Source organism: Acomys russatus, chromosome 11, assembly GCF_903995435.1.
Source record: "Acomys russatus chromosome 11, mAcoRus1.1, whole genome shotgun sequence".
In the NCBI taxonomy this organism is placed as follows: domain Eukaryota; kingdom Metazoa; phylum Chordata; class Mammalia; order Rodentia; family Muridae; genus Acomys; species Acomys russatus.
In genome coordinates this window covers 54501484-54521976 of record NC_067147.1, presented here as the reverse complement: position 1 = coordinate 54521976, position 20493 = coordinate 54501484, and the positions used below count along the sequence as shown (strand labels likewise).

At 51.0% G+C, this 20493-nt stretch overlaps 2 protein-coding genes and 1 long non-coding RNA gene across 4 annotated transcripts in view; 1 reads left to right on the top strand and 2 right to left on the bottom strand.

Moving 5' to 3' along the window:
* Positions 1-20493, bottom strand: part of Tspear (thrombospondin type laminin G domain and EAR repeats) — a 202653-nt gene that overhangs the window by 130240 nt on the left and 51920 nt on the right. The window lies entirely within an intron of this gene.
* The window catches only part of LOC127195780 (uncharacterized), an 84801-nt gene that overhangs the window by 23809 nt on the left and 40499 nt on the right, over positions 1-20493 (bottom strand). The gene's annotated exons all lie outside the window — the stretch shown is intronic.
* LOC127195771 (keratin-associated protein 10-3-like) lies at positions 8337-16124 on the top strand. Of its 2 annotated transcripts, none has more exons than XM_051153335.1 (2): positions 8337-8656; positions 15552-16124. In XM_051153335.1, the coding sequence occupies exons 1-2, from the start codon at positions 8403-8405 to the stop codon at positions 16081-16083; spliced, it is 786 nt and encodes a 261-aa protein (XP_051009292.1). In that variant the 5' UTR covers positions 8337-8402; the 3' UTR covers positions 16084-16124. The 2 variants fall into 2 exon arrangements, with proteins under 2 accessions (XP_051009292.1, XP_051009291.1); XM_051153334.1 differs by lacking the exon at positions 15552-16124 and having other exon boundaries at positions 8337-8508; positions 8569-9123.

The following is a 20493-nucleotide window of genomic DNA, read 5'->3' as shown; positions in this document are numbered from 1 at the left end:
ACTCAATAAAACCTCCTCCGACCCACTCTGTCTCTATAGTGACTGTCATCCTGGGGCCTGCATCTCTTCCACTATTTCTGTTTCCCCAGGTGTGAGGCTTGGAGTCATTACACAGACCCACATCTCCGGTCACCTGCTCCATGCTCTGGCACTGGATTCCAGGTTCTACCTCCCTGGAGTCTGGGCCTCTGATAAATCCACTGAAAGGGTTTCACTGTGAAGGAGAGGTGGGCTATGGAGGGGAGGGGAGGGTATGTCCTTGTCCTGAGACCATGGGCAGAAAGTCACTACTGTGGATTTACAAGAATTCCAGGACTGCTGGGCATGGTGGGGCATGCCTTTAATCCCAGCACTCGGGAGGCAGAGGCAGGTGGATCTCTGTGAGTTCGAGGCCAGCCTGGTCTACAAAGCAAGTCCAGGACAGCCAAGGCTACACAAAGAAACCGTGTCTTGAAAAAAGAAAAAAAAAATTCCAGGACTGAGGAGAGATGCTGTGTGGATCCCACCACCTCATCTATGTGCCAGCACAGTTCTTGTCACCAAGAAGGTATGGGTGGGGCCTTGAGGTTCTTGATCATGCCCATGGGCTGACCATAGCCCTCTGCAAGGTGCACAGCCGAGGAACATTCTAGCAGCTTCAGTACAGCTTAAAGGAAATCATGTGCTCTAGCCATAGCCCCCAGTTCAGGGACACAGGATCCCATTTCTAGGAAGCACAGGGTCCCTTCCTGAGTGGTACGTAGTCCCTCTAGGGTGACACCCTCCCAGCAGTGGTACAGAATGACAACTTTGACTTCCACCAGTCCTGTCTCATTCTTTTTGGCAAGCTGTCCCCTCCCCCACCTGCCTTGTTCAAATACACACATGGCAGACAACACCAGCTATGAGCCTCAGAGGGGCGGCTGAATCCTGACCCTCCCCTTGTTCCCGTAAAGTGTTTGGACCTGACCAGTGTCTAACCAGAGGCCAAGGGCTTCAGGCCAGTACCAGGGGTATTTATAAACAGTAGGTCAGGTTTATGATGCCTGGGGAAATCCCATCACCAGCTGGAGGACACTGTTGAGACATGGAAGTTACCCAGGGCGCAGCCCTGCAGTCTGTGACACGCCTGTCCGAAATGCTAGAGTGACCTCTTCTTGTGTAACATGAAGATTCAATGCTCTGTCTGATCCTAATACAGACACACCATTCCCAAAGTCACCAGTCCCAAAGATGCTCTAGACAGGTAGCTAGAGATCAAGTCAATGTCCCCAGACAGAAATGTCCTTTGGGTAAGCTGCTAAGTGTAGCCGGCATTGGCGGCTTTGTGGGCTTTTTTTTTTTTTTTTTTTTTTTTTTTTTTTTTTCCTTCCATCCTTCTCCACACTTTCATACTCTCTGAAGCTCCTAACACTAGATAGGAGAGAATACAGTGATACAGAGGAAAAGGAGGCATCATTAGTCATTAGACTTCTTGATGATTCGGGATGTCAAGTTCCTGGGGGCATGTTTGATCTTTGCAGTCAGGATATCTAATTTCTCCTTGTTCCTGTTTCACACACAACTACTTAACAAGCCACAACCAACAGCACCCAACTTACCAACCAGCAACTCTCTCAATGGGGCTCTAGCATTTACATACCCCTGAAATTTTTCCCAGAATTCCACATGGCACACAACGGCAGAAACTATCTGCAGCTGGCAGAACGACACCCCTGTATGAGCCCGAGGCAAATCATAGTCACCTGCTGTGAAGCAGCCCCGTACCCTCACACCTGGGGTTAAAATGAAAACATATCCCTATAATATTTCTGTGTATTTCTAAAGCCAAAATCCTCACTACCGGTAAGACCATCCACAACAATGTAGGAAATGTCCATTTCATCAGACGTACAAACCTCAACCCAGAAACAAGGGATTCAAAGAGCACAGGCAATGTGACGTCTATAGCAGTGGCTTTCTAGTAGCAGGTGCCAATGGCCTTGAAGTGAGTGAAATACTAGTAAAAAATTCAAAAGACAGTTGTTAAGACACTCCGTGAGCTGAGACCTAAGGGAATGTAGAAAAACTGCTAAGCAAAATTAGGAAAACTGTGTGGGCTGTGGCTGAGAGACTCAGGAAAGGGGTTTGTTTGTTTGTTTGTTTGTTTGTTTGTTTGTTTGTTTGTTTTTTAATAGAAAGAACAAACCAGATATCTTGAAAAGGGAGGGGAGCTGTAACCCAGATAAAGAGTTCACCTGAAAGCCTCAGCAGCAGGCTAGGTCAAATAGGACAATGTATATCAGAGCTTGAAGACAGGTCTTTCAGAATATCATATACAGTCAAAAATAAAGGGGAAAAACGGAGAGAATATGGGAGATCTTTGGGACACCATCAGTCATCAGTGTCAGCATCACTGGAATGTCTGAAGGGAAAAAATGAAAAATTCAGAGCACAGAAAATCTATGCAATGATACACAAGAAAATCCCTCAGGAAAGATATTAACACCAGGGAAGGGTAGAAGGTGTAAAGAATCTTCTAAGGACACAACAGAAAAAAAAAAAAAAAACCTGAAAACCCAAAACCACACCACTGCATATTATCTGCAAGAGAAAAGCACCAAGTCCCCCTTGACAGCAACCCCGTGGATAAACTGCAGACTCCTGGGCAAAAGTCTGCAGGCCAAGGACTATGGAATGGTGTGTTGAGGTCTTGGAATAAAATAACTGTCAACCAAGATTACTAAGTCCAGCAAGGCTTCAGAATCAAAGAAGAAACACAGACCTTCCTCAATAAGCAAAAATTAAGCAATTTCATGGCAACTCATACCAACCTTACAAAAAGAGACAAAGAGAGTCTTAGACCCAGAAATGGCAGAGAGAGAGAGAGAGAGAGAGAGAGAGAGAGAGAGAGAGAGAGAGAGAGAGAGAGAGAGAGAGAGAGAGAGAGAGAGAGAGAGAGAGAGAGAGAGAGAGCTACCACAGGGGTTGCATATCAAAGCATAAGAATACCAGAGAGAAAGTAGAAAAAGAATTAAACACTATAGATTCTATAAACCGTCAAACTGCAAAGACGAATAAGAGAGAAAGAGAGAGAAAAAAAAAAAAAAGACACAAAGAACACAAAACAACTAGAAGACATGTGACAAAATGGCAGGCATGAGTCCGCACCTTCGTCAATAACTCAGGATGTGAACAGTCTTAATTTGTGAGTTAATTTCTCTATGTAGCCTTGACTGTCCTGGACTCGCTCTGTAGACCAGGGTGGCCTCAAACTCACAATGATCCACCTGCCTCTGCCTCTGCCTCCTGAGTGCTGGAATTAAAGGTGTGTACCACCACGCCCCGGCCCGAAAGTGACTTTTTAGGCAAACGGAACTTGAAAATCTGCAGGAGTTGGGGGATGGGGGGGTGGGGGAGTAGGTGATAGTACAGACACAGCACCCTGAAGCCCTGGGATAGAACAAAAGCAGCACCAAGCGGCATTCCTGTTGGGAAAACAAACAACCTAATGATGCACCCCAAGGTCCCACAAGAGCAAGAGTGAGCCATATCCTGAAATGGTCAGAGGAAAGAATATACAAATCGGGGCAGAAGGAGTGAGGTTAAGTCTGCAGCGCAAGGCAAAGAGCCTGTGAGGCCATAGCACCAAACGGCAAGCCTTATCTACAATAGCAAATGAGGAGACGAGGACAGGGAACATGAATCAAAAGGAACTAAATATAAGAAATCGCAGGTGCAGGCGGTGCGGTGGTCTTTGTGCCCACAGACGTGCACTAGGGAGAGCTGAAATACTGCTCACTAATGCAGAGGAAGGAATGCACAACCTGTTCTCCACACAGAAGACCGGAGCAGGCCTGCTTTCACCAGTGACCTTTGTGCTGTGTGGCTGGAGACTTTTGGGCACCAGACTCTTCTCCAGATTCTTCTTATAAACTTATTGTTCTCAGTCTACAGAACCTATCTTTAGGGAAGGTGTCACATGCACTTTACAAAGAGCTTTCATGCAGCCATGTTTGATCGGTATTTAGTTTCCTTTTTTCCTCAAAGAGATTTCTCTATGATTTGCTGTGAACTTGGGATTAAGTTCATCATCACAAGAATAGTTAGCACCAGATTGTGTTGTGTTTAAATACACCTACACTAAACAACTTGGGGTCCAACTCCCGAAGTCTGAACCAACACTGGCTACTGAGTCATGTTGTGCCAAGCTGCCTCCTGTGCCTTGTCACTCTACTGCCTGAAAAGGCTGCCGAGACCCTGGCACAGTGTCAGGATGAAGGCCGTGAGATGTACCCAGCCTCAGTCTACAGGATACACGGGACATGCAGGATGAAGGCCGTGAGATGTGCCCAGCCTCACGGTCTACAGGATACATGGGACATACATAACCCTTGCTTCATAGGACCTCCAGCAGGAGAGAGGAGAGCAAGAAGGAGTGGGACAAACAAGAAGAAAAATTAGAGCAATTGAGAGCAGGACTAAAGTTGCCCAGGCTGTAGAGAAACAGTAAGTTAACACTGGATAGGGATAGGGTGTTGTTGCTGTTGTTGTTATTGTTGCTGTTGTTGTTTGTTTTGTTTTTTACATGTTGAAGGGACTGTGTGGCTGGCTGGTCAGGAGGGCTGCACACTGAATGTGTGCGATTCCCTTGAAATCTGTTATTTACGATTAAGACGGTAGAGTTCAGGTGGTACTCTACCCTGATAGAAAACAGCTAGAACATTTCCAGAAATCATTAAAAACCTCCCCAAATATGCCAGGACTCCTGGAACTTCATGTCCATGAAGCGCAATGAACTGCAGGGAGAAAAAAGAAAAAGAAAAAAACAAAACCAAAAACAAAACGCAACGGTCACCAAGGCGACACAAGAATGCAATTACTACAAGACAACCGTGGGAGCCGGAGGCGCATTTCTCTCCCGAGCCCGAGGGGAGGAGGCAGCGGTGTGGTGTGCTCAAAGGACAGGAAGTAACCGGTCTACTCAGAAGTCGACGCTCAGCCAGTTGTCCTTCCAATGCAAAGGAGAACTGCACATGGCGGCTCTTACCTACTGCTTTGAAAGCTGAGGCAGGAGGGTCACAAGTTCAAAGTCAACCTTGTCTGAAAATCAGAGGAAATGCATAAAACGGCTGAGGCCCTATAACTGCTCCAACGTGGAATGTTTTGGTGGCACATGCAGGAGCCTAGGCTCAACCCTCATTTACACACAAAAAGGGGGGGAGGAGAAATTAAGATATGTCTGCATAGTTGAGATAGTCTGTGGCTCATGGCCCTGCTCTATAGTAGATGTTTTTATTTGGGACAGAAAGGACTTAGAATAGCAATTGAAGCCACCGGAAGAGAAGAGGTCCGGCTACAACATCTGGCCTCCAGACTGCATGGAGTCTGCTGCCCCTAACACCTGAGTTCCCTTATTTGTCACCAGACCCTGTTTCCATGTGTGACTCTAGGTTTTTGTTTTGTTTTGTTTTAGTTTGGTTTGGTTTGTTTTGGTTTTTGAGACAGGGTTTCTCTGTGTAGCCTTGTCTGGCCTGGGCTTGCTTTGTAGACCAGGCTAGCCTCAAACTCACAGCGATCCACCCGCCTCTCCCAGCGCTCCACCCGCCTCTCCCAGCACTGGGATTAAAAGCGTACGCAACCATGCCTGGCCGTGACTTTAGTTATTTAAATTCCCTTCTCCTTTAGCCGGGCTAAACACTGGTCAGCATTGTTCTTTTTCGATGGCCCTGTTCCCACTGCTGCTTTTCCAGGTCTCTATGTCCAGGCTCTAATCCGTACTTTCTGCACACTTCTGCCTCTGGGTTCCATGAGCACTTCCTTTTCCTGGTTCCTTGAAGTGTGAGTTTAGATGACTGGTCTGGGCTCTTCCTTTATGACTATGAGTTTCCCTCTTGTGCTGTGTTGGCCGCATCCCAGCTTGGGTGTCTTGTGTTTTCATTTTCATCTGACTCTTGTGTCTTCCAGCTTCCCCCATGACTCCCTGGCTATTTAAGTGTATGTGTTGTGTTCCTACAGGTTGCTGGATTCTACAGTTTTCTTTCTGTTTCGATTTCTATCTCTTTCATCATGGTCAGAGACGTTGTCTCACATGATCTCAACTATTTCAAATTCACAGAGACTCGTCTGGCCTGAGCCATGTGGCTGCTTCCTGTGTCCTGTGCGGCTGTGGGCGGCGCTTTCCGAGCCTTCAGTACTACGACTCTTCTTTTACCTGACTTTCCTTCTATTTCTTCTTTTTACAACACTACACTAACAATGGCTTGCCGACATTGCCAGCTGCAGTCAGTGTGCCAGAGCTGTTGAGTTCTTTCCAGTTCAGCTTGGTATATCTTGGGGTCTCTATGTGGTCTTGGTAGATTGATCTCTGTATTGATAATTAGTGTTATTCGCTGTTTCCTGACCAATTCCGACTCGGCGGCATGCTATCCAGTCTTATGTTGCTGCCCAGATCTCAGTGGTTACTGTCTGCAGGTGTCTCTTCCCCCATCCTCTCATTTTCATCCATCTGTGTCTCAGGTCTGAAGTGTGTGAACTGACCCAGGCCAAAGGAACTGACCTGAGATGTCAAGGAAGTTCAACCCTAACTAAAAACCATCCACCAATGGAGAGCTGGGGGGCCATGTCTTCAGAGATGGCCAGAAATGCTTAGAAAGAATTACCATGCCACTACCATGCCCCGCCCACAAAACACAATCAGATCCTCGCCAGCAGCATAGAGAAGGATCGTGCAGCACAGCTGGAGTGCAAACTGACTCAACAGGGGAGATTAACACGTGTAGCATATCACAAAGGGACTAAGGGAACCTCACAGCATCTCAATCATGCCACAAAGGATGCTGAGGAAGATCCAACGCCCTTTTATAGTAAAGACACTTAACAAGCCTCACAGAAAGTCCTCAGTGCAATGCAGGGCAGCCATGTGGTTTACCCCCAAACCCTTTCTAAGGCCAGGGGCAATGCAAGTGTGTCCACTCCAACCACTTCCAGTCAACACTGTCCTGGAGGCTATAGCCAAAGCCACTAGGCAAGAGAAACTACAGTTACCAACAGTAAAGCCCTTGGGGGTCAGAACTGTGCTGTTGGCCCAATGGTGGGCATGTACATCAATGGACCACACCGAGTCACCTGATTTCTAACAATGGCACCAGGACACACAGTGATGGAAGTGCGGTCTCTTCCCCAAATGGTGCTGGGACAGTCAAGTGGCCAAATGCTGAGAGTTGTACTACATACTTACGCTGCGTCACATATTAAGTCAAAACGGACCAGAAACCCAAATGCATGAGCCAAAGGTTATGAAGTCTTAGAAGAAAGCTTAAAAGCCAATCTCCTGTCCAAAGACTCAACTTCAAGCTACATGCTGGCTGGGACGCTTCTCCACAGGTTCCCTGCAGCCAGGCTTTGAAGCCTGATGGGTCTGGTTTTATAAAAATATATTTCTGGCCCTGTCCTCCACCGCAGTATTCTTTGGCTTCCTGTCTAAGGGACAGTATCTGACCTCTGGCCTGCAGAGAAAGGCTGAGGGGAGGGTGAGGCAGAGGAATTGAGTAGAGCCTGGGTTCTGAAAGGCCTGGGTAAAGCCTTTTGAAACTAAGTCAAAGGGGAGGCTGGAAGTCATCAGCTGAGTCCAGGTGAAACGGCCGCTCACTGGCAGAGGTTCGGAGGGGCCAGTGAGCTGCAGCTATCACGATCCCATAGCACACTTCTGGGCCCGGATGCTGATGGGACCTGTCACGCGTGACGTGTGTAGAAGTCAATGGGACAGAACTTGAGTGAGACGCTGTACCATGTATGTGAGGCAAGAAGCCCACGCTGTGTGGCATAGAAGGCCCACTCAGCACAGCCAGGCCTTTGAACTACTGAGTGTTGCTCCCTGTAGCAATGCACAGACCGCCATCTACTGCTTTCTGGGACACATGAACCTAGGACTCCAAGCAAGAACCCACTGACCCAGGCATCTGACAATGCCGAGGACACTGGCAGAGGCTGTGAGTACAGTGCTATGGCCACAGCACTGGTCCGATTCAGGAGAGACAACTCTGAGAGGAGCCCATCACCTCTCTCCCTGCACAGGCAGGTTGGACCATCACTCTGAGGGCACAGCTGGAGGACACAATAGTGTTGGTTGTCAACAACATTACCAGGTCCCTGGCAGGTGGCCAAAAGGCAGAGGGCACACGGTCAACCCAGGAAGGCTGTGCTTTCCCTCCGGATATGCCCATTCTTAGGGCAACCAGCCCAACAGGAGTTTGTGACTGAGTCTCACAGAGCACCCTCCAGACTGAACAACAAGGAAGGGGAAAGGCTCAGAGCCTCCCACAGCAAAACACGCCTGGAGGATAAAAGCCCCGAACCCAGAGCACCACACACACACACACTCCACCAGCACTCACACAGTCCCTCAACACACTCACACCTGCCAGCTCCCAGCCAACGTGGCCATGGCCGCCTCCACCATGTCTGTCTGCTCTGATGCTTGCACTCACTCCTCCTGGCAGGTGGACGACTGCCCAGAGAGCTGCTGTGAGCCCAGCTGCTGTGCCCCCAGCTGCTGCCAGTCTAGCTGCTGTGTCCCCAGCTGCTGCCAGTCCAGCTGCTGTGCCTCAGCCCCCTGTCTGACCCTTGTCTGCACCCCAGTGAGCTGTGTGTCCAGCCTCTGCTACCAATCTGGCTGCAGCAGCTGCTGCACACCCTTGTGCTGCCAGCCAGCCTGCGGCACCTGCTCCCCCTGCCAGCAGCCCTGCTGTGAACCTATATGCTGTGAGCCTTTGTGTTGTGAACCTGTCTGCTGCACACCTGTCTGCTGCACACCTGTTTGCTGCACACCTGTCTGCTGCAAGCCTGTCTGCTCTGGATCCTCCTCATGCTGCCAGCCATCCTGCTGTGCACCTGTCTGCTGCAAGCCTGTCTGCTGCAAGCCCTGCTCCAGCATGTCCCTGCTCTGCCGCCCTGTGTGCAGACCTACCTGCTGTGTGCCCACCTCCTCCTGCTGTGCCTCCTCCTGCCAGCCCAGCTGCTGCCGCCCAGCCTCCTCCTGTGTGTCCCTGCTGTGCCGCCCTGCCTGCTCCCGCCAGGCCTGCTGTGGCCTCTCCTCAGGCCAGAAGTCCTGTTGCTGATCCTTAGTCCTCATCTGGGCTACAATCCACACAGGCTGCTTCTCAGCTCTCTACTTACTCCCACCCTCCAGCCTTGACCACAGAAGATCAGCTATGGCCAGCCACAGGATGCTTGGCTCCTTCCCTGAGGCTGCCTGAGCAGAGCCCCCTGCCTTCTTAGGCCCCAAGTCATAAGACTAGTCCCAAGTCCAGCAGTCCTAGCCTCACCTGGCCTGTCGCTGCAGATGACAATGATAAGCCTGCCTCTGGGGGCTGGAGGGATGGTTCAGTGGTTAAGAGCACATACACTCATGCAAAGGACCTGAGTCCTGTTCCCAGTGCACAGAGAGTGACTGCTGTATGTTGTAATTTTTTCTCCAGGGGATTTGCTGATACCCTCTGGCCTCTGCTGGCACTTGTACTCATTTGTGCTCACGCGCATGCGTGCGTGCGCGTGTGCGCGCACACACACACACGCACACACACACACTCACCAATTTTTTTTTAATTAAAAAAAAAAATACCCTCTATCTCCTAATATTCTGTGTCTTGTGTGTGTCAAGAGGTATATGGGCATGGAGGGGCCAGGTTTCGTGCAGCAAATGGGACTGAGCTCAAGGGTACAGCCTGACTCTTCTCAAAGCCACTGCTTAGCATCTGAGGTTAGGAATGTGGGGAAACGTGACTAGCGGATAGCCACAGGGATTGTGGGAACCCCTGTGCCATACCTGTCCTCAGCCCCACAGCTGCTATTGAGGGCTGGGGTCCACTTGAGCTTGACAGTCCTACCCAGAAGCTACATCTCCAGTCTCCCCTACTCTGCCTCCAGCTCTCTCCCTGCACCTCTACCTTCCTCCGGGTCCACATCTCAACCAGGGCTCCAAGGCTCTGAGGATGCCAGCCTCATACGGGCTTCTGGGTGCCTTCTGCCAATCCAGCCCTCCTGGATTCCAACAGCCTTTGTGCAGCCCCAGTGGCCCTCAGCCCTTCCAAGCAGCTGCCCCACACAGTGTGGAATTGATGTCTGTCCCGCCTCGCTGCCTGGCATTCCAGACCCAACATCCCTACCCTGCCGGAGCACGGGGACCACATGACTGGATGCTGAGTGGAATATGATGGCTAACGCTGTCAATTTAACAGGGTCAAGAATCTCCTTGGAAACAAATTGCCAGCATATGTGATGTCCTCTGCTCAGTCCAGAAGTCCAACTACTGATCCCACAGGCTCCTTCTCCACTGCTCTAGCCGTTCCCACCCCTCCAGCCTTGATCACAGAGGACTAACTTTAGGCCTCCATAGGCCCATATATTTAAATGCTTGGTTCCTAGGTGGTGGAACTCTTTGGGAAGGATTAGGGGGTGTGGCCATGTTGTAGGAGGTGTGTCACTGGGGGTGGGCTTTGAGGTTTCAAAAGTCCAAGTCAGACTTAATCTTGCTCTTTCTGTGTGGATTGAGGTATGAGCTCTTGGCTGCTAACTGTTCCAGCACCATGCCTGCCTGGCTGTTGTCATGCTCCCTGCCGTGATGACCAAATGCTCACCCTCTGAAGCTGTAAGCAAGCCTCCAATAAAATGCTTTCTTCTGGGGCAGGGGAGATAGGCTCAGAGGTTAAGAGCACTGTCTGCTCTTCCAGAAGTCCTGAGTTCAGTTCCCAGCAACCGCATAATGGCTCACAACCATCTAGAACGAGATCTGGTGCCCTCTTCTGGCATGCAGGGGAATAGGCAGGTACAAACACTATATACACAATAAACAAATTAAAAAAAAAAAAACTTTCTTCTATACACTGTCTTGGTGTGTCTTCGCAGCATAGAACAGTAGCTAAGACAACAGATCTGTGAGGCAGTGTCTAGATTAGGTTGACTGAGATGGGAAGGCCCACCCTAAATGTGGGTGTCACCATCCCATGGACCATGCAGTCCTGGACTAGATGAAAAGAAGAAAGTAAGCTGAGCACTGGCATCGCCCTCCCCACCCCCGCAACTCTCCCCTCTCTCTCTGCTTTTTGACTACACGATGTAACTGACCGGCTGCCTCACACTCCTACCACGCATCATCCCACTATGTTGGACTGTGAACTGTGAGTCAGAATAAACCTTTTCTTCTCTTAAGTTGCTTTCTGTCAGGTGTTTTGTTACAGCAACAAGACGAGTGACTAACTCACGAGGCAACACCAACCGTGCCACCAGTCCCAGGCCCTCACACCCAGGGCTCCTGTGATTAGGGGGCCACCTCCCTTCTTCCACTCAGGAAACTACCCAAAATAACCACTGAGGCATCGCAGCACCAGAGACCATATGGCACAGCTTTGTTTTGTTTTTGGAGGCCAAACCTATGTCCCCATAGATAAGAGGCCTCAAAGGACCATGATGGCCACATCCTGCTGTGGGTGTTAAGTGGCCAACAGGTAAGGCTCAACATCATTGGTGGTCACCCCTAACATATGTCTGACCCTCTCTGGTGTCCTGATGGCCATGGGTTAGAACAGAAACAGTGACCTGTGTCTGACACGCTCACCTCTGCATGCTGACATCCAAAACACAAGGCCTCATCTTCCTGGTGACCCTTGGTTTGCCAGAGGGATGCCCTCCAGCACCCAGGAAGTATGTCCCCTGTCTTCTATGAGCCTCTTTCCTGTTGTGGCCACATTGGAAGACAGTTTCCAAGGCTTGTAATTACAGGGGACTCTGGAACTCTGCCAGGCCAGCTCTAGGCTTCATCTTAGGGGAAATGGGAGCATGCGTTCATATAGAGCAGTGTCCACTCAGGTCCACACCACTGACAACAGACAACAGGACATTATCCAAATGTCCATCTGGCAGGAGAGTGTGTGGGCTGTCCACCCAGGGAACATCACACAACTGTAGAGGAGCCAGCCAGGTGGATTCACCTTGGAAACACTATGCTTGATGAGATGACATGAGCCCACATGTGTGGTAAACAGAACAGGGGCTTCTGGAAATGGACAGCAGGTGCCCAGGCCAGTCAGACAGTAAGAGAGCTAGAAATGGTGGTGAGAGTTGGGGTGAGTCTCCTCACAGATTCAAAGGTCCAGCTCTCACGCTATTCATTCTGAGCCTGTGACAAAACAGAATACCACACAACCTGAGCATGGAACCAAGGCTGCTCTCCCTCATGGCAGACAGGAAGCAGAAAGGAGGAGGGACAGGAAGAGTGTCAAAAGGCCCGCCCCCAGTGGCCTACTTCCTCCATGAAGGCCAATGATGTAATGTTTCATCCAGGTCCCTAAATAGCATCATCAACTGGAGACCAGGCATTCAACAAATGAGCTTGTGGGGACATTCTATACCCAAACTATGACAATAGGTGTCTGAGGTGGACCAGGGGAGGATAGAAAGATGACTCAGGGGCAAGGAGCCTGGGATGAGCTGATGACAGCCATGTGCTGCTTCGAGAATGTTCTGATACCCTTGGCCACACCCTTCAAGAGATGGCTCCATGGCTCACCAACCACTTCTCAGGAAAACTACCCAGTAGGAGCCACAGGCCATTGTTGCATTTCTGTGGCTTACAGCCCTGTCTCTTCACCTTAACCAAGGCACTGTTCAAGAGCACAGACCCCACGGCCACAGACCCTTAAGGCAAAAGGTTGACTCTGAAGTTGAAGCTGATGGAAATAGGATAACAAAGCCATGTCCCAACCTAGGGCATGGAGGATGGCTGTGGGTGCTTGGGATCTTCAACCCCTAAGGAGAACCACCGGCCTGCTCCAGGTGACCATGATGGATGTCACCTCTAGCCCAGCAATGGAAAAGCAAGTCACCTCTCACAGAGTCTCTTGTGCTGGGGTCATTTAATAATGTGACCAACTGACTGGGACCCTTGCCACAAACCTGGCTGTCGTCAAAGGACTTGGCCAAAGCCAGAGCAGGAAGAAGTGCAAGTGAGCAGATGACAGCATGCAACCCAAAAAAATATAGGAGCCGGGACAGCATCTCAAGATACTGCCAGGTGCCTGAAGCCTTGGGCAAGGCTGAGCACCAGACTGAGGATTCCTCCAGCCCCTAGGCACCTCCAAGGAAGCTAGACTCAGATGGTGAACTCTGAACCAGCTGGACCAGTTACAACAATGTGCCATAATAAAAAAAAAATAATAATAATAATTTTAAAATCCTGCATTGCTTATTTCTGTAATTTTTTTTCCTTTTGTAGTTTTCAAACTTCTAGAAAGTGAAATTGGTAGAGCCAGGAGTTTGTGAACTAAGAGGAGGACAAGAATGAGGACAGGAGGGAGAGAGAGAAGGAGGGAGAGAGGGAGGGAGGGAGGGAGAGAGGGAGGTAGGGAGGGAGGGAGGGAGAGAGGGAGGTAGGGAGGGAGACACCAGAGTCCCTGGAGACTAAAGCCAGAGCCTGCGGGTGAGGGTACTTGTTAGCAGGCTGCATGGTGGACGGAGTGTGTGGAGCAGCTGAAGGAGGGGGTGGGTGCAGGGAGGCTGAGATGTAGATCAGGAGAGCAGGAGCTGGCATCAGGAGCCGGGGAGGATGCAACACCAGGGACAGACAGGAGCACTCAGACTGTAAGGTGAGAAACTGAAGGGGCACACAAGACCAAGCTGAGGAAACCATCATGGTGCTGGAAATTTGGCAGGGAAGACAGGGCCTGGCCATAGAAATGGTACAAGGTTCTAGAAAGAGGTCACCAGAAGATCAGTCTAGTCACAGCCCAAGATGGTGACACACTTCTGGAATGTAGAGACAAGAAGGTCAAGAGCTCAGGGCAAACCTTGGCTACGTAGTGAGGCCAGCCTGGGCTACAGGTGCTACCGTTTCAGAAAGAAAAGGGAAGAGGAAGAGAAAGGGTTGCAGGTATACCTCTGCTGTCCCCAGTCACCCCACAAAGAGGTGGAGGCAGCCATCTACATACAGCTATGGGATGCACAGATCTGCCATGGTGGCTTCAGAGGTTGAGCTGGACAAGAGATGGCAGACATGGCTCACTGAGGCCATACCATGACTGGTGAGTTAGGGCCTCTGTCTGTATGATTTTTAATTTCATAGAGAGTTCAAATGACTCTGTAGGGACAGAATGTGTCTGGAAATAAAACCAGAACAACCTCGCAAAGAGGAGGGTGAAGGATGAAGGTGAGGGAATGGGAGGACTGAGACACACTGAAGGCTCACACCCGAAGGAGCAATGTCTAGAGTCTTGTAAGGAAAAGCCAAGGAAGAAGTGGGTTTTAAGATAATCCTGAGATGAGAGGTCACACTGAAAGTCTCAATTACACAGCCTGGAAAAGGGCATTCTAAAATTGAAGGAAGAAAACAAGAGATTGAAGTTGAAAGAAAGAAGCAAACTGGAGAAACACTGGTTGTCTCCACTCAGTGACATGAGCCCCACATCACTTGTGCTTTGAGGGACACTGGTTCAAACCCAGAACTCTCTCTGTAGACCAAGCTGCCCTCAAACTCAAGAAGTCTGCCTGCCTTTGTCTTTGAGTCCTGAGATTAAGGGCATGCACCACCATTTCCAGGTTCCAAACCCAGAATTCTATACCCAGTCAGACTATCCTAGATTGGGGGTGGGGAGCGGCAAGCAGACCAGAAGCCTCTGAAGTGTGGTAACTGCAGCATGTGGAGTCTCTGGCATCAGAACCACAGCAAAAAGAAAATGGAGAAAGCTCAGAGTCTCACTGGAAGTGCCAAGAGTCTCAGGGGGACGGGGCACAGCAGAGAAAGATGCCAAACCTTACCCGAGCACAGTCTCCCTGACAAGGCACAGGCGATGTGGGGAGAATACAGTCTCCTACCAACAAGCCTCTGAGTAAACTGTGCTGTGTAGGACCCGCGTGTTGCTAACATTCAGAGAGGGACAGGGTACCCTGTCTATAAGCCTTTTAGTGAGTCGTATTTTTTAAGACCTATTTTTCACTTTGCTTATGTTTTGAAATGTTTAAAGCAACAACAACAATAATAATAGGTTCCAGTCACTCAGGCACAGGATGACAACCAAGAACCCGTTGCCATGGAGCCCTGCTCACCTCCAAAATCCCACGGGGGATGTGGCCTCAAATGTTTTCCAGGATTTCAGCACAGTCAAAACAAAAACAAACAGGTAAGGCGTGCACACTGCTGATGACGGGCGCTAATGAGGGGGCTCCTGCAGCCAGCAAGCAGGAAGGAAAGTTTCTCACTAGGACAACACCAGCCCAGGACGGTATAAAAGCCAACAGCCAGCCTTTCACACTCACACACTCACACTCACACACTTACAGTTCCTACCAGACCTCCCCGCCATGGCCACCTCCACCATGTCTGTCTGCTCCAGTGACCTGAGCTACGACAGCCGGGTCTGCCTGCCTGGTTCCTGTGATTCTTGTACTGACTCCTCCTGGCAGGTGGATGACTGCCCAGAGAGCTGCTGTGAGCCCAGCTGCTGTGCCCCCAGCTGCTGCCAGCCCAGCTGCTGTGCCCCCACCTGCTGTGGCCCAGCCTCCTGTCTGACCCTCATCTGCTCCCCAGTGTGCTGTGGGTCCAGCCCCTGCTGCCAATCTTCATGCTGCCAGCCAGCGTGCTGCACCTGCTCCCCCTGCCAGCAGTCCTGCGGTGTGACTCTTTGCTGCAAGCCTGTCTGCTGCACACCTGTCTGCTGTGGCTCCTCCTCATGCTGCCAGCAGTCTAGCTGCCAGTCCTCTTGCTGCCAGCCATCCTGCTGTGCACCTGTCTGCTGCAAGCCTGTCTGCTGCACACCTGTCTGCTGCAGGCCTGTCTGCTGCACACCTGTCTGCTGCACACCCATCTGCTCTGGATCCTCCTCATGCTGTCAGCCACCCTGCTGTGCACCTGTCTGCTGCAAGCCTGTCTGCTGCAAGCCCTGCTCCAGCATGTCCCTGCTCTGCCGCCCTGTGTGCAGACCTGCCTGCTGTGTGCCCACCTCCTCCTGCTGTGCCTCCTCCTGCCAGCCCAGCTGCTGCCGCCCAGCCTCCTCCTGTGTGTCCCTGCTGTGCCGCCCTGCCTGCTCCCGCCAGGCCTGCTGTGGCCTCTCCTCAGGCCAGAAGTCCTGCTGCTGATAAGCTGGCTCTCTCAGTCTTTGCAGGCTCAGGCTTTGTTCCTAAGCCTGCTCCTAAGATTCTCCACTCTCAGGAGCCATTAGAAGCTGCCTAGGGCCACCAGAGTTGTCTCACTATGGATTAGGGGCTACAGAGCTGCTGCCTCATGGGGTCTGAAGGTGCCAACCAGCTCCTCCCCCCTACAAATTTCTCTGTGACACAGATTGTAGCCCCAGAAGCCCCTCCTCATGACCGTGCATTCACACCAGATGTGACAGATCCACTGCTACGTTCAATAAAGTATTCACGTCAGGAGCTATGAGCTGTGCGCATTTTCTAAAGTGCCCTGGGTCATCATGCCTAGTCCGCCATGGCCCTGGGTGCGTCGCCTGGTAAAGCCAAACACAGAAAGATTCTCCGATGCTAAGTCAGAACCCTGGGGACAAAGCCTAAAGCAGGCATGTCTGTCTGACAGTCTCCTACATGGCTACAGACTGAAAACCCTGAGAACACATGCTGGGGTGGGGCCTTCTGTGCCCCATCCCCCACCTCAGCCCCTACCGTTACAAAACTGGTCCCATCAGATTGTAAGGCCTGCCTGAGGAGGGGCAAGGGGGAAAGCCATGTTGGAAACAGACCCCCAGGCACAGAGGACAAGACTGGGTTCCCAGTGGACCAACTAACACTAGAGTCAAGTGTGTGCCATCAGACCAGCCGGGAAAGCCAGTGTGTTGGCATTCTGCCTCAGTCTGCCCACTTGTCATGCCATTGCCTACCTGCCATGGGGGCGTGGCCCTGCCCATGATTATAAAGGGCCAAATCCTCCTGGTGGCTCTCTCTCTCTTACTCTCTTGCCCCCTTTCTCTCTCATCTCTCTCTCTCTCTCTCTCTCTCTCTCTCTCTCTCTCTTTTCCTCTGTCTTTGTCTTTTTCTGGGGTACCCCTCCCCCCATTCCTTGCCTCCCCATGCTCATACAATAAAACCTGTCCATCTAATATCTGTTGTCTGGCATCTTATTTCTTTTTTTTTTTTAATCATTAGACAGTGTTCTCATCAGCCCCGTGCTGAGAACTGACTGGATGAGGTGGAGCCAGAAGCCTGCAGAACATGACACATGGACAGGAGCAGACACACCTTCCTGGGACAGACAAGGTCCCTCCTACCCCCAGCTGAACTCCCCATGGGAAGACTTGAGCAGAACCCCAAGAGGGGAGCCTCTGAACACGGTGGGGCCAGATTTGAAGTTGTACTGATCCTGCTTGCTGGGTTAATCCGTGCCCTGCACCCATCACTTGGTTATTGAAATATTCTGAGGAGAATAGCAATCCATTGGGTACAGGGGTAAAGGCGCCCCCACCCCCTACCCCGTGCCCTGCTCAGCTTTCTGCTACATGACAAACCCCCTGAGGAAACCTGTGGAGAAAGGAAGGTTTGGCTTGCGCTCACTGATTCCTCTATGATCTTTCCTTGCTTTGGGGGAAAATATGGCAAGGCACATGAGAATTGTAAAGCAAGTGAGAGAGTGAAAAGCCATGGTCCACAGGCCTCTTCAAAACACATGCCCAGTGACCCTGCGTTTCCCTACGAGCTCCATTTCTAAAGATTGTACACGCTCCCGGTGGCACCACAGGCTGGGGCCCCTGCCTTCGGCACACAGTCTTTGGGGACATTCCAGTCCAAAGTGTCATAGGGTCTCTTTAAGGGACCAGGTGAAAAAGATAAGAGAGCCTCCCACTTATGACCCAACATCCCCTCCCCCAGCACTGACTCCTGTTGAGTGCCTCCTCCCCACACTGACAGTGCTATTTGGGGAGACTGTAAATGGAACCTAGCCAGAGGACCCCATTTAGTAGATGGGAACTAGCTGGGAGGCTGGGGCATCTCTGAAGGTGACCCCTGGTCCCGCAGTTTGAGTTCTGTGAAAGATCCTGTGGGAACTCACGTACCTCCCCAGTGAAGCCATTTCCAAGGTGCTTCCGCCAGGCCACAGAGCTGTGGTCCCAGGGGCCAGGCAGCCAGTCCAGCTGCCAGCAGCTTTGGTTTTGCAGGTGTTCAGAATACAAAAGGCACAATGGTCACACCTTTTACCCCAGCATGCAGCAGGCAGAGGCAGGTGGTGAGTTTGGGGCCAGCTAGGGCTATGCAACCAGTGTAGACACAAACAGCTACACTGTCTTTGTGTTATGGAAGCTTCCGCCCCAGATTCCAAAGGAAAGCTCCAGGGACCAGAGAATGTGCTGCGATCAGGAGCCCTCCAGACAGCCCCTGAGAAGGTCATGGGCAAAGCTGTGAGCATTAAACCGAAGGGGCAAGGAGGACCCTGGGTCATAGGAGATGCCAGGAATATGAAATTCCTGCCAAGGACAAGGCACAAGCCATGTGGGCTACAAACAGCAAGGCCACCCAAGCCCTTGGAGCTGACGTCATGGCACAACCTAGATACTTGACAGGGCTACGGGAGTCAGTGTTGCTCTGCTGGGTGTCAAGTCTTGCTTTGGTCTAACTTTTCTTGCCAGCTCCTCATTCATCCCTTTGGAAGAGGAATGTTGGCTCCAGGCCTTCGTGTTATCAGAAGCATACAGCTCAGTTTCTGTTTTTACAGGACCAATCAACGTTGCCTTAGTCTGGTGTCACGGAGGCTTTTGGACAGTGCTGGAACTCTGAAGCTGTGGGGATTTGAACGCATTTGAGTCATGAGAAGCCGAGGCGGGGGCGGGGGGTGCAGAATGTTCTGGAATAAGGGTGAAATATCACCCTCAAGCTCTATGGCTTAGTCCCCAGCCAGTGGTGCTAATTGGGAGGATGTTGGAAACTGCAGGGGCTAGGGGCTAGCTGGAGGAAATAGGTCACTGGGGTGAGGAAATATAGCTTTAAAGCTTCTGTGCCATTTCCTGGTGGTGGTGGAGGCAGAGGCAGGCCCATCTCTGTGAGTCTGAGAGCACCCTGGTCCTACAGAGCGAGCTCCAGGATAGGCAGGGCTACACAGAGAAGCACTGTCTTGAAAAACAGAACAAAACAGCTTGCATGCCATCCCTGGTCCCTCACCCCCCCCCCCCACTCCGCCCCACCTTGCTCTCTGATTCGGTCTGTCTGAAGGTAACTGGCCTCACCCTCTGCACACTCCTACCACCATGATATTCTCCCCACCACTAGGAAATAGGTCACTGGGGAGAGGAAGTGTCCCGAATCAGCTGAGCCAAGGAACATAAACCAAAACCTTTGCAACCAATGAAGTTGACTCTTTCTGCACTAGTGGTAGACAGTGCGGAATCTGCAGAGCAGAATGGGCGGGCAGGCTGGCAGCACCTAAGGTATGGCAGGCCACAGGAACAGACAATGGGCCTGCAGCTCACAGGCATACAGCAGGCTGTCGGACAGGGTGTCTTAGGTAAGGTTTCTACTGCTGCAACAAGACCCCATGACAAAAAGCAAGATGGGGAGGAAAGGGTTTATGGCTTATACCTCCATGTTGCTGCTCATCACAGAAGGAAGTCAAAACAGGAACTCGAACAGGGCAGCATCTGGGAGACAGGAGCTGATGCAGTGGCCAGGGAAGGATGCTTCTTATTGACTTGTTCAGCCTGCTTTCTTGCTTTCTTTCTTTCTTTCTTTCTTTTTTTTTTTTTTAAGACAGGGTTTCTCTGTGTAGCCTTAGCTGTCCTAGACTTGCTTTGTAGACCAGGCTGGCCTCGAACTCACAGAGATCTGCCTGCCTCTGCCTCCCACATGCTGGGATTAAAGGCGTGTGCCACCACATTCGCCCAGCCTGCTTTCTTATAGAACCCAGGGCCACTAGGCCAGGGATGGCACTACCCACAATGGACTGAGCCCTCCCCCATCAATCACTATTTAAGAAAATGCTAACAGCCAGGCCTTATGGAGGTTCAGATGACTCTAGTTTGTATGTCAAATTGACCTAAGATCAGCCACCACCCAGGGGCTAGGCGCCCAGAAGGTCTTGCAGAAGGGAACACGCTGCATATAAAGCCTGCATAGCAGGGCCACACAGAGCCTAGGAGGCAGCAATGGCTTCTGCAGCCCTGGGCTTGGCAACAGTTGTGGGGGATACAGCAAAAGGAAACAGAGCAGGAAGTCACCCGTTCCCCCCCCCCCCACACACACACACACCATTCACACTGCTGGAAAGTTCTCCAGGCTTTCTCCCATCATACAGCTGTATTCGCTGGAGGAACACATGAAGCCCGACACCAGCCACTACACAATAGAGTTAGTGTAGTGGTTAGTACAGTCCAGCAGACAGAAGCTGGATTATGATGAGCCTCCTGGCATGCCTGCAAGGGATCATCTCACTTACATTAAGTGAGGTGTGAAAAGGCCCTTCCACAGCAGGAGGTGCCATTCCCTAGGCTGTGTAGGGTGGAGAAAGTATCTGGGTGGTGGCAGCTTTTATCCTCTCTGCTTTCCCAGACC

Excerpts from the sequence above, each read along its gene's own strand:
- LOC127195771 (XM_051153335.1), top strand. The coding sequence starts at position 8,403 with ATGGCCGCCTCCACCATGTCTGTCTGCTCTGATGCTTGCACTCACTCC. Across the intron at positions 8,657-15,551 it reads AGCAGCTGCTGCACACCCTT|CCCCTGCTGCCAATCTTCAT; the intron begins GTGCTGCCAGCC and ends CTGTGGGTCCAG.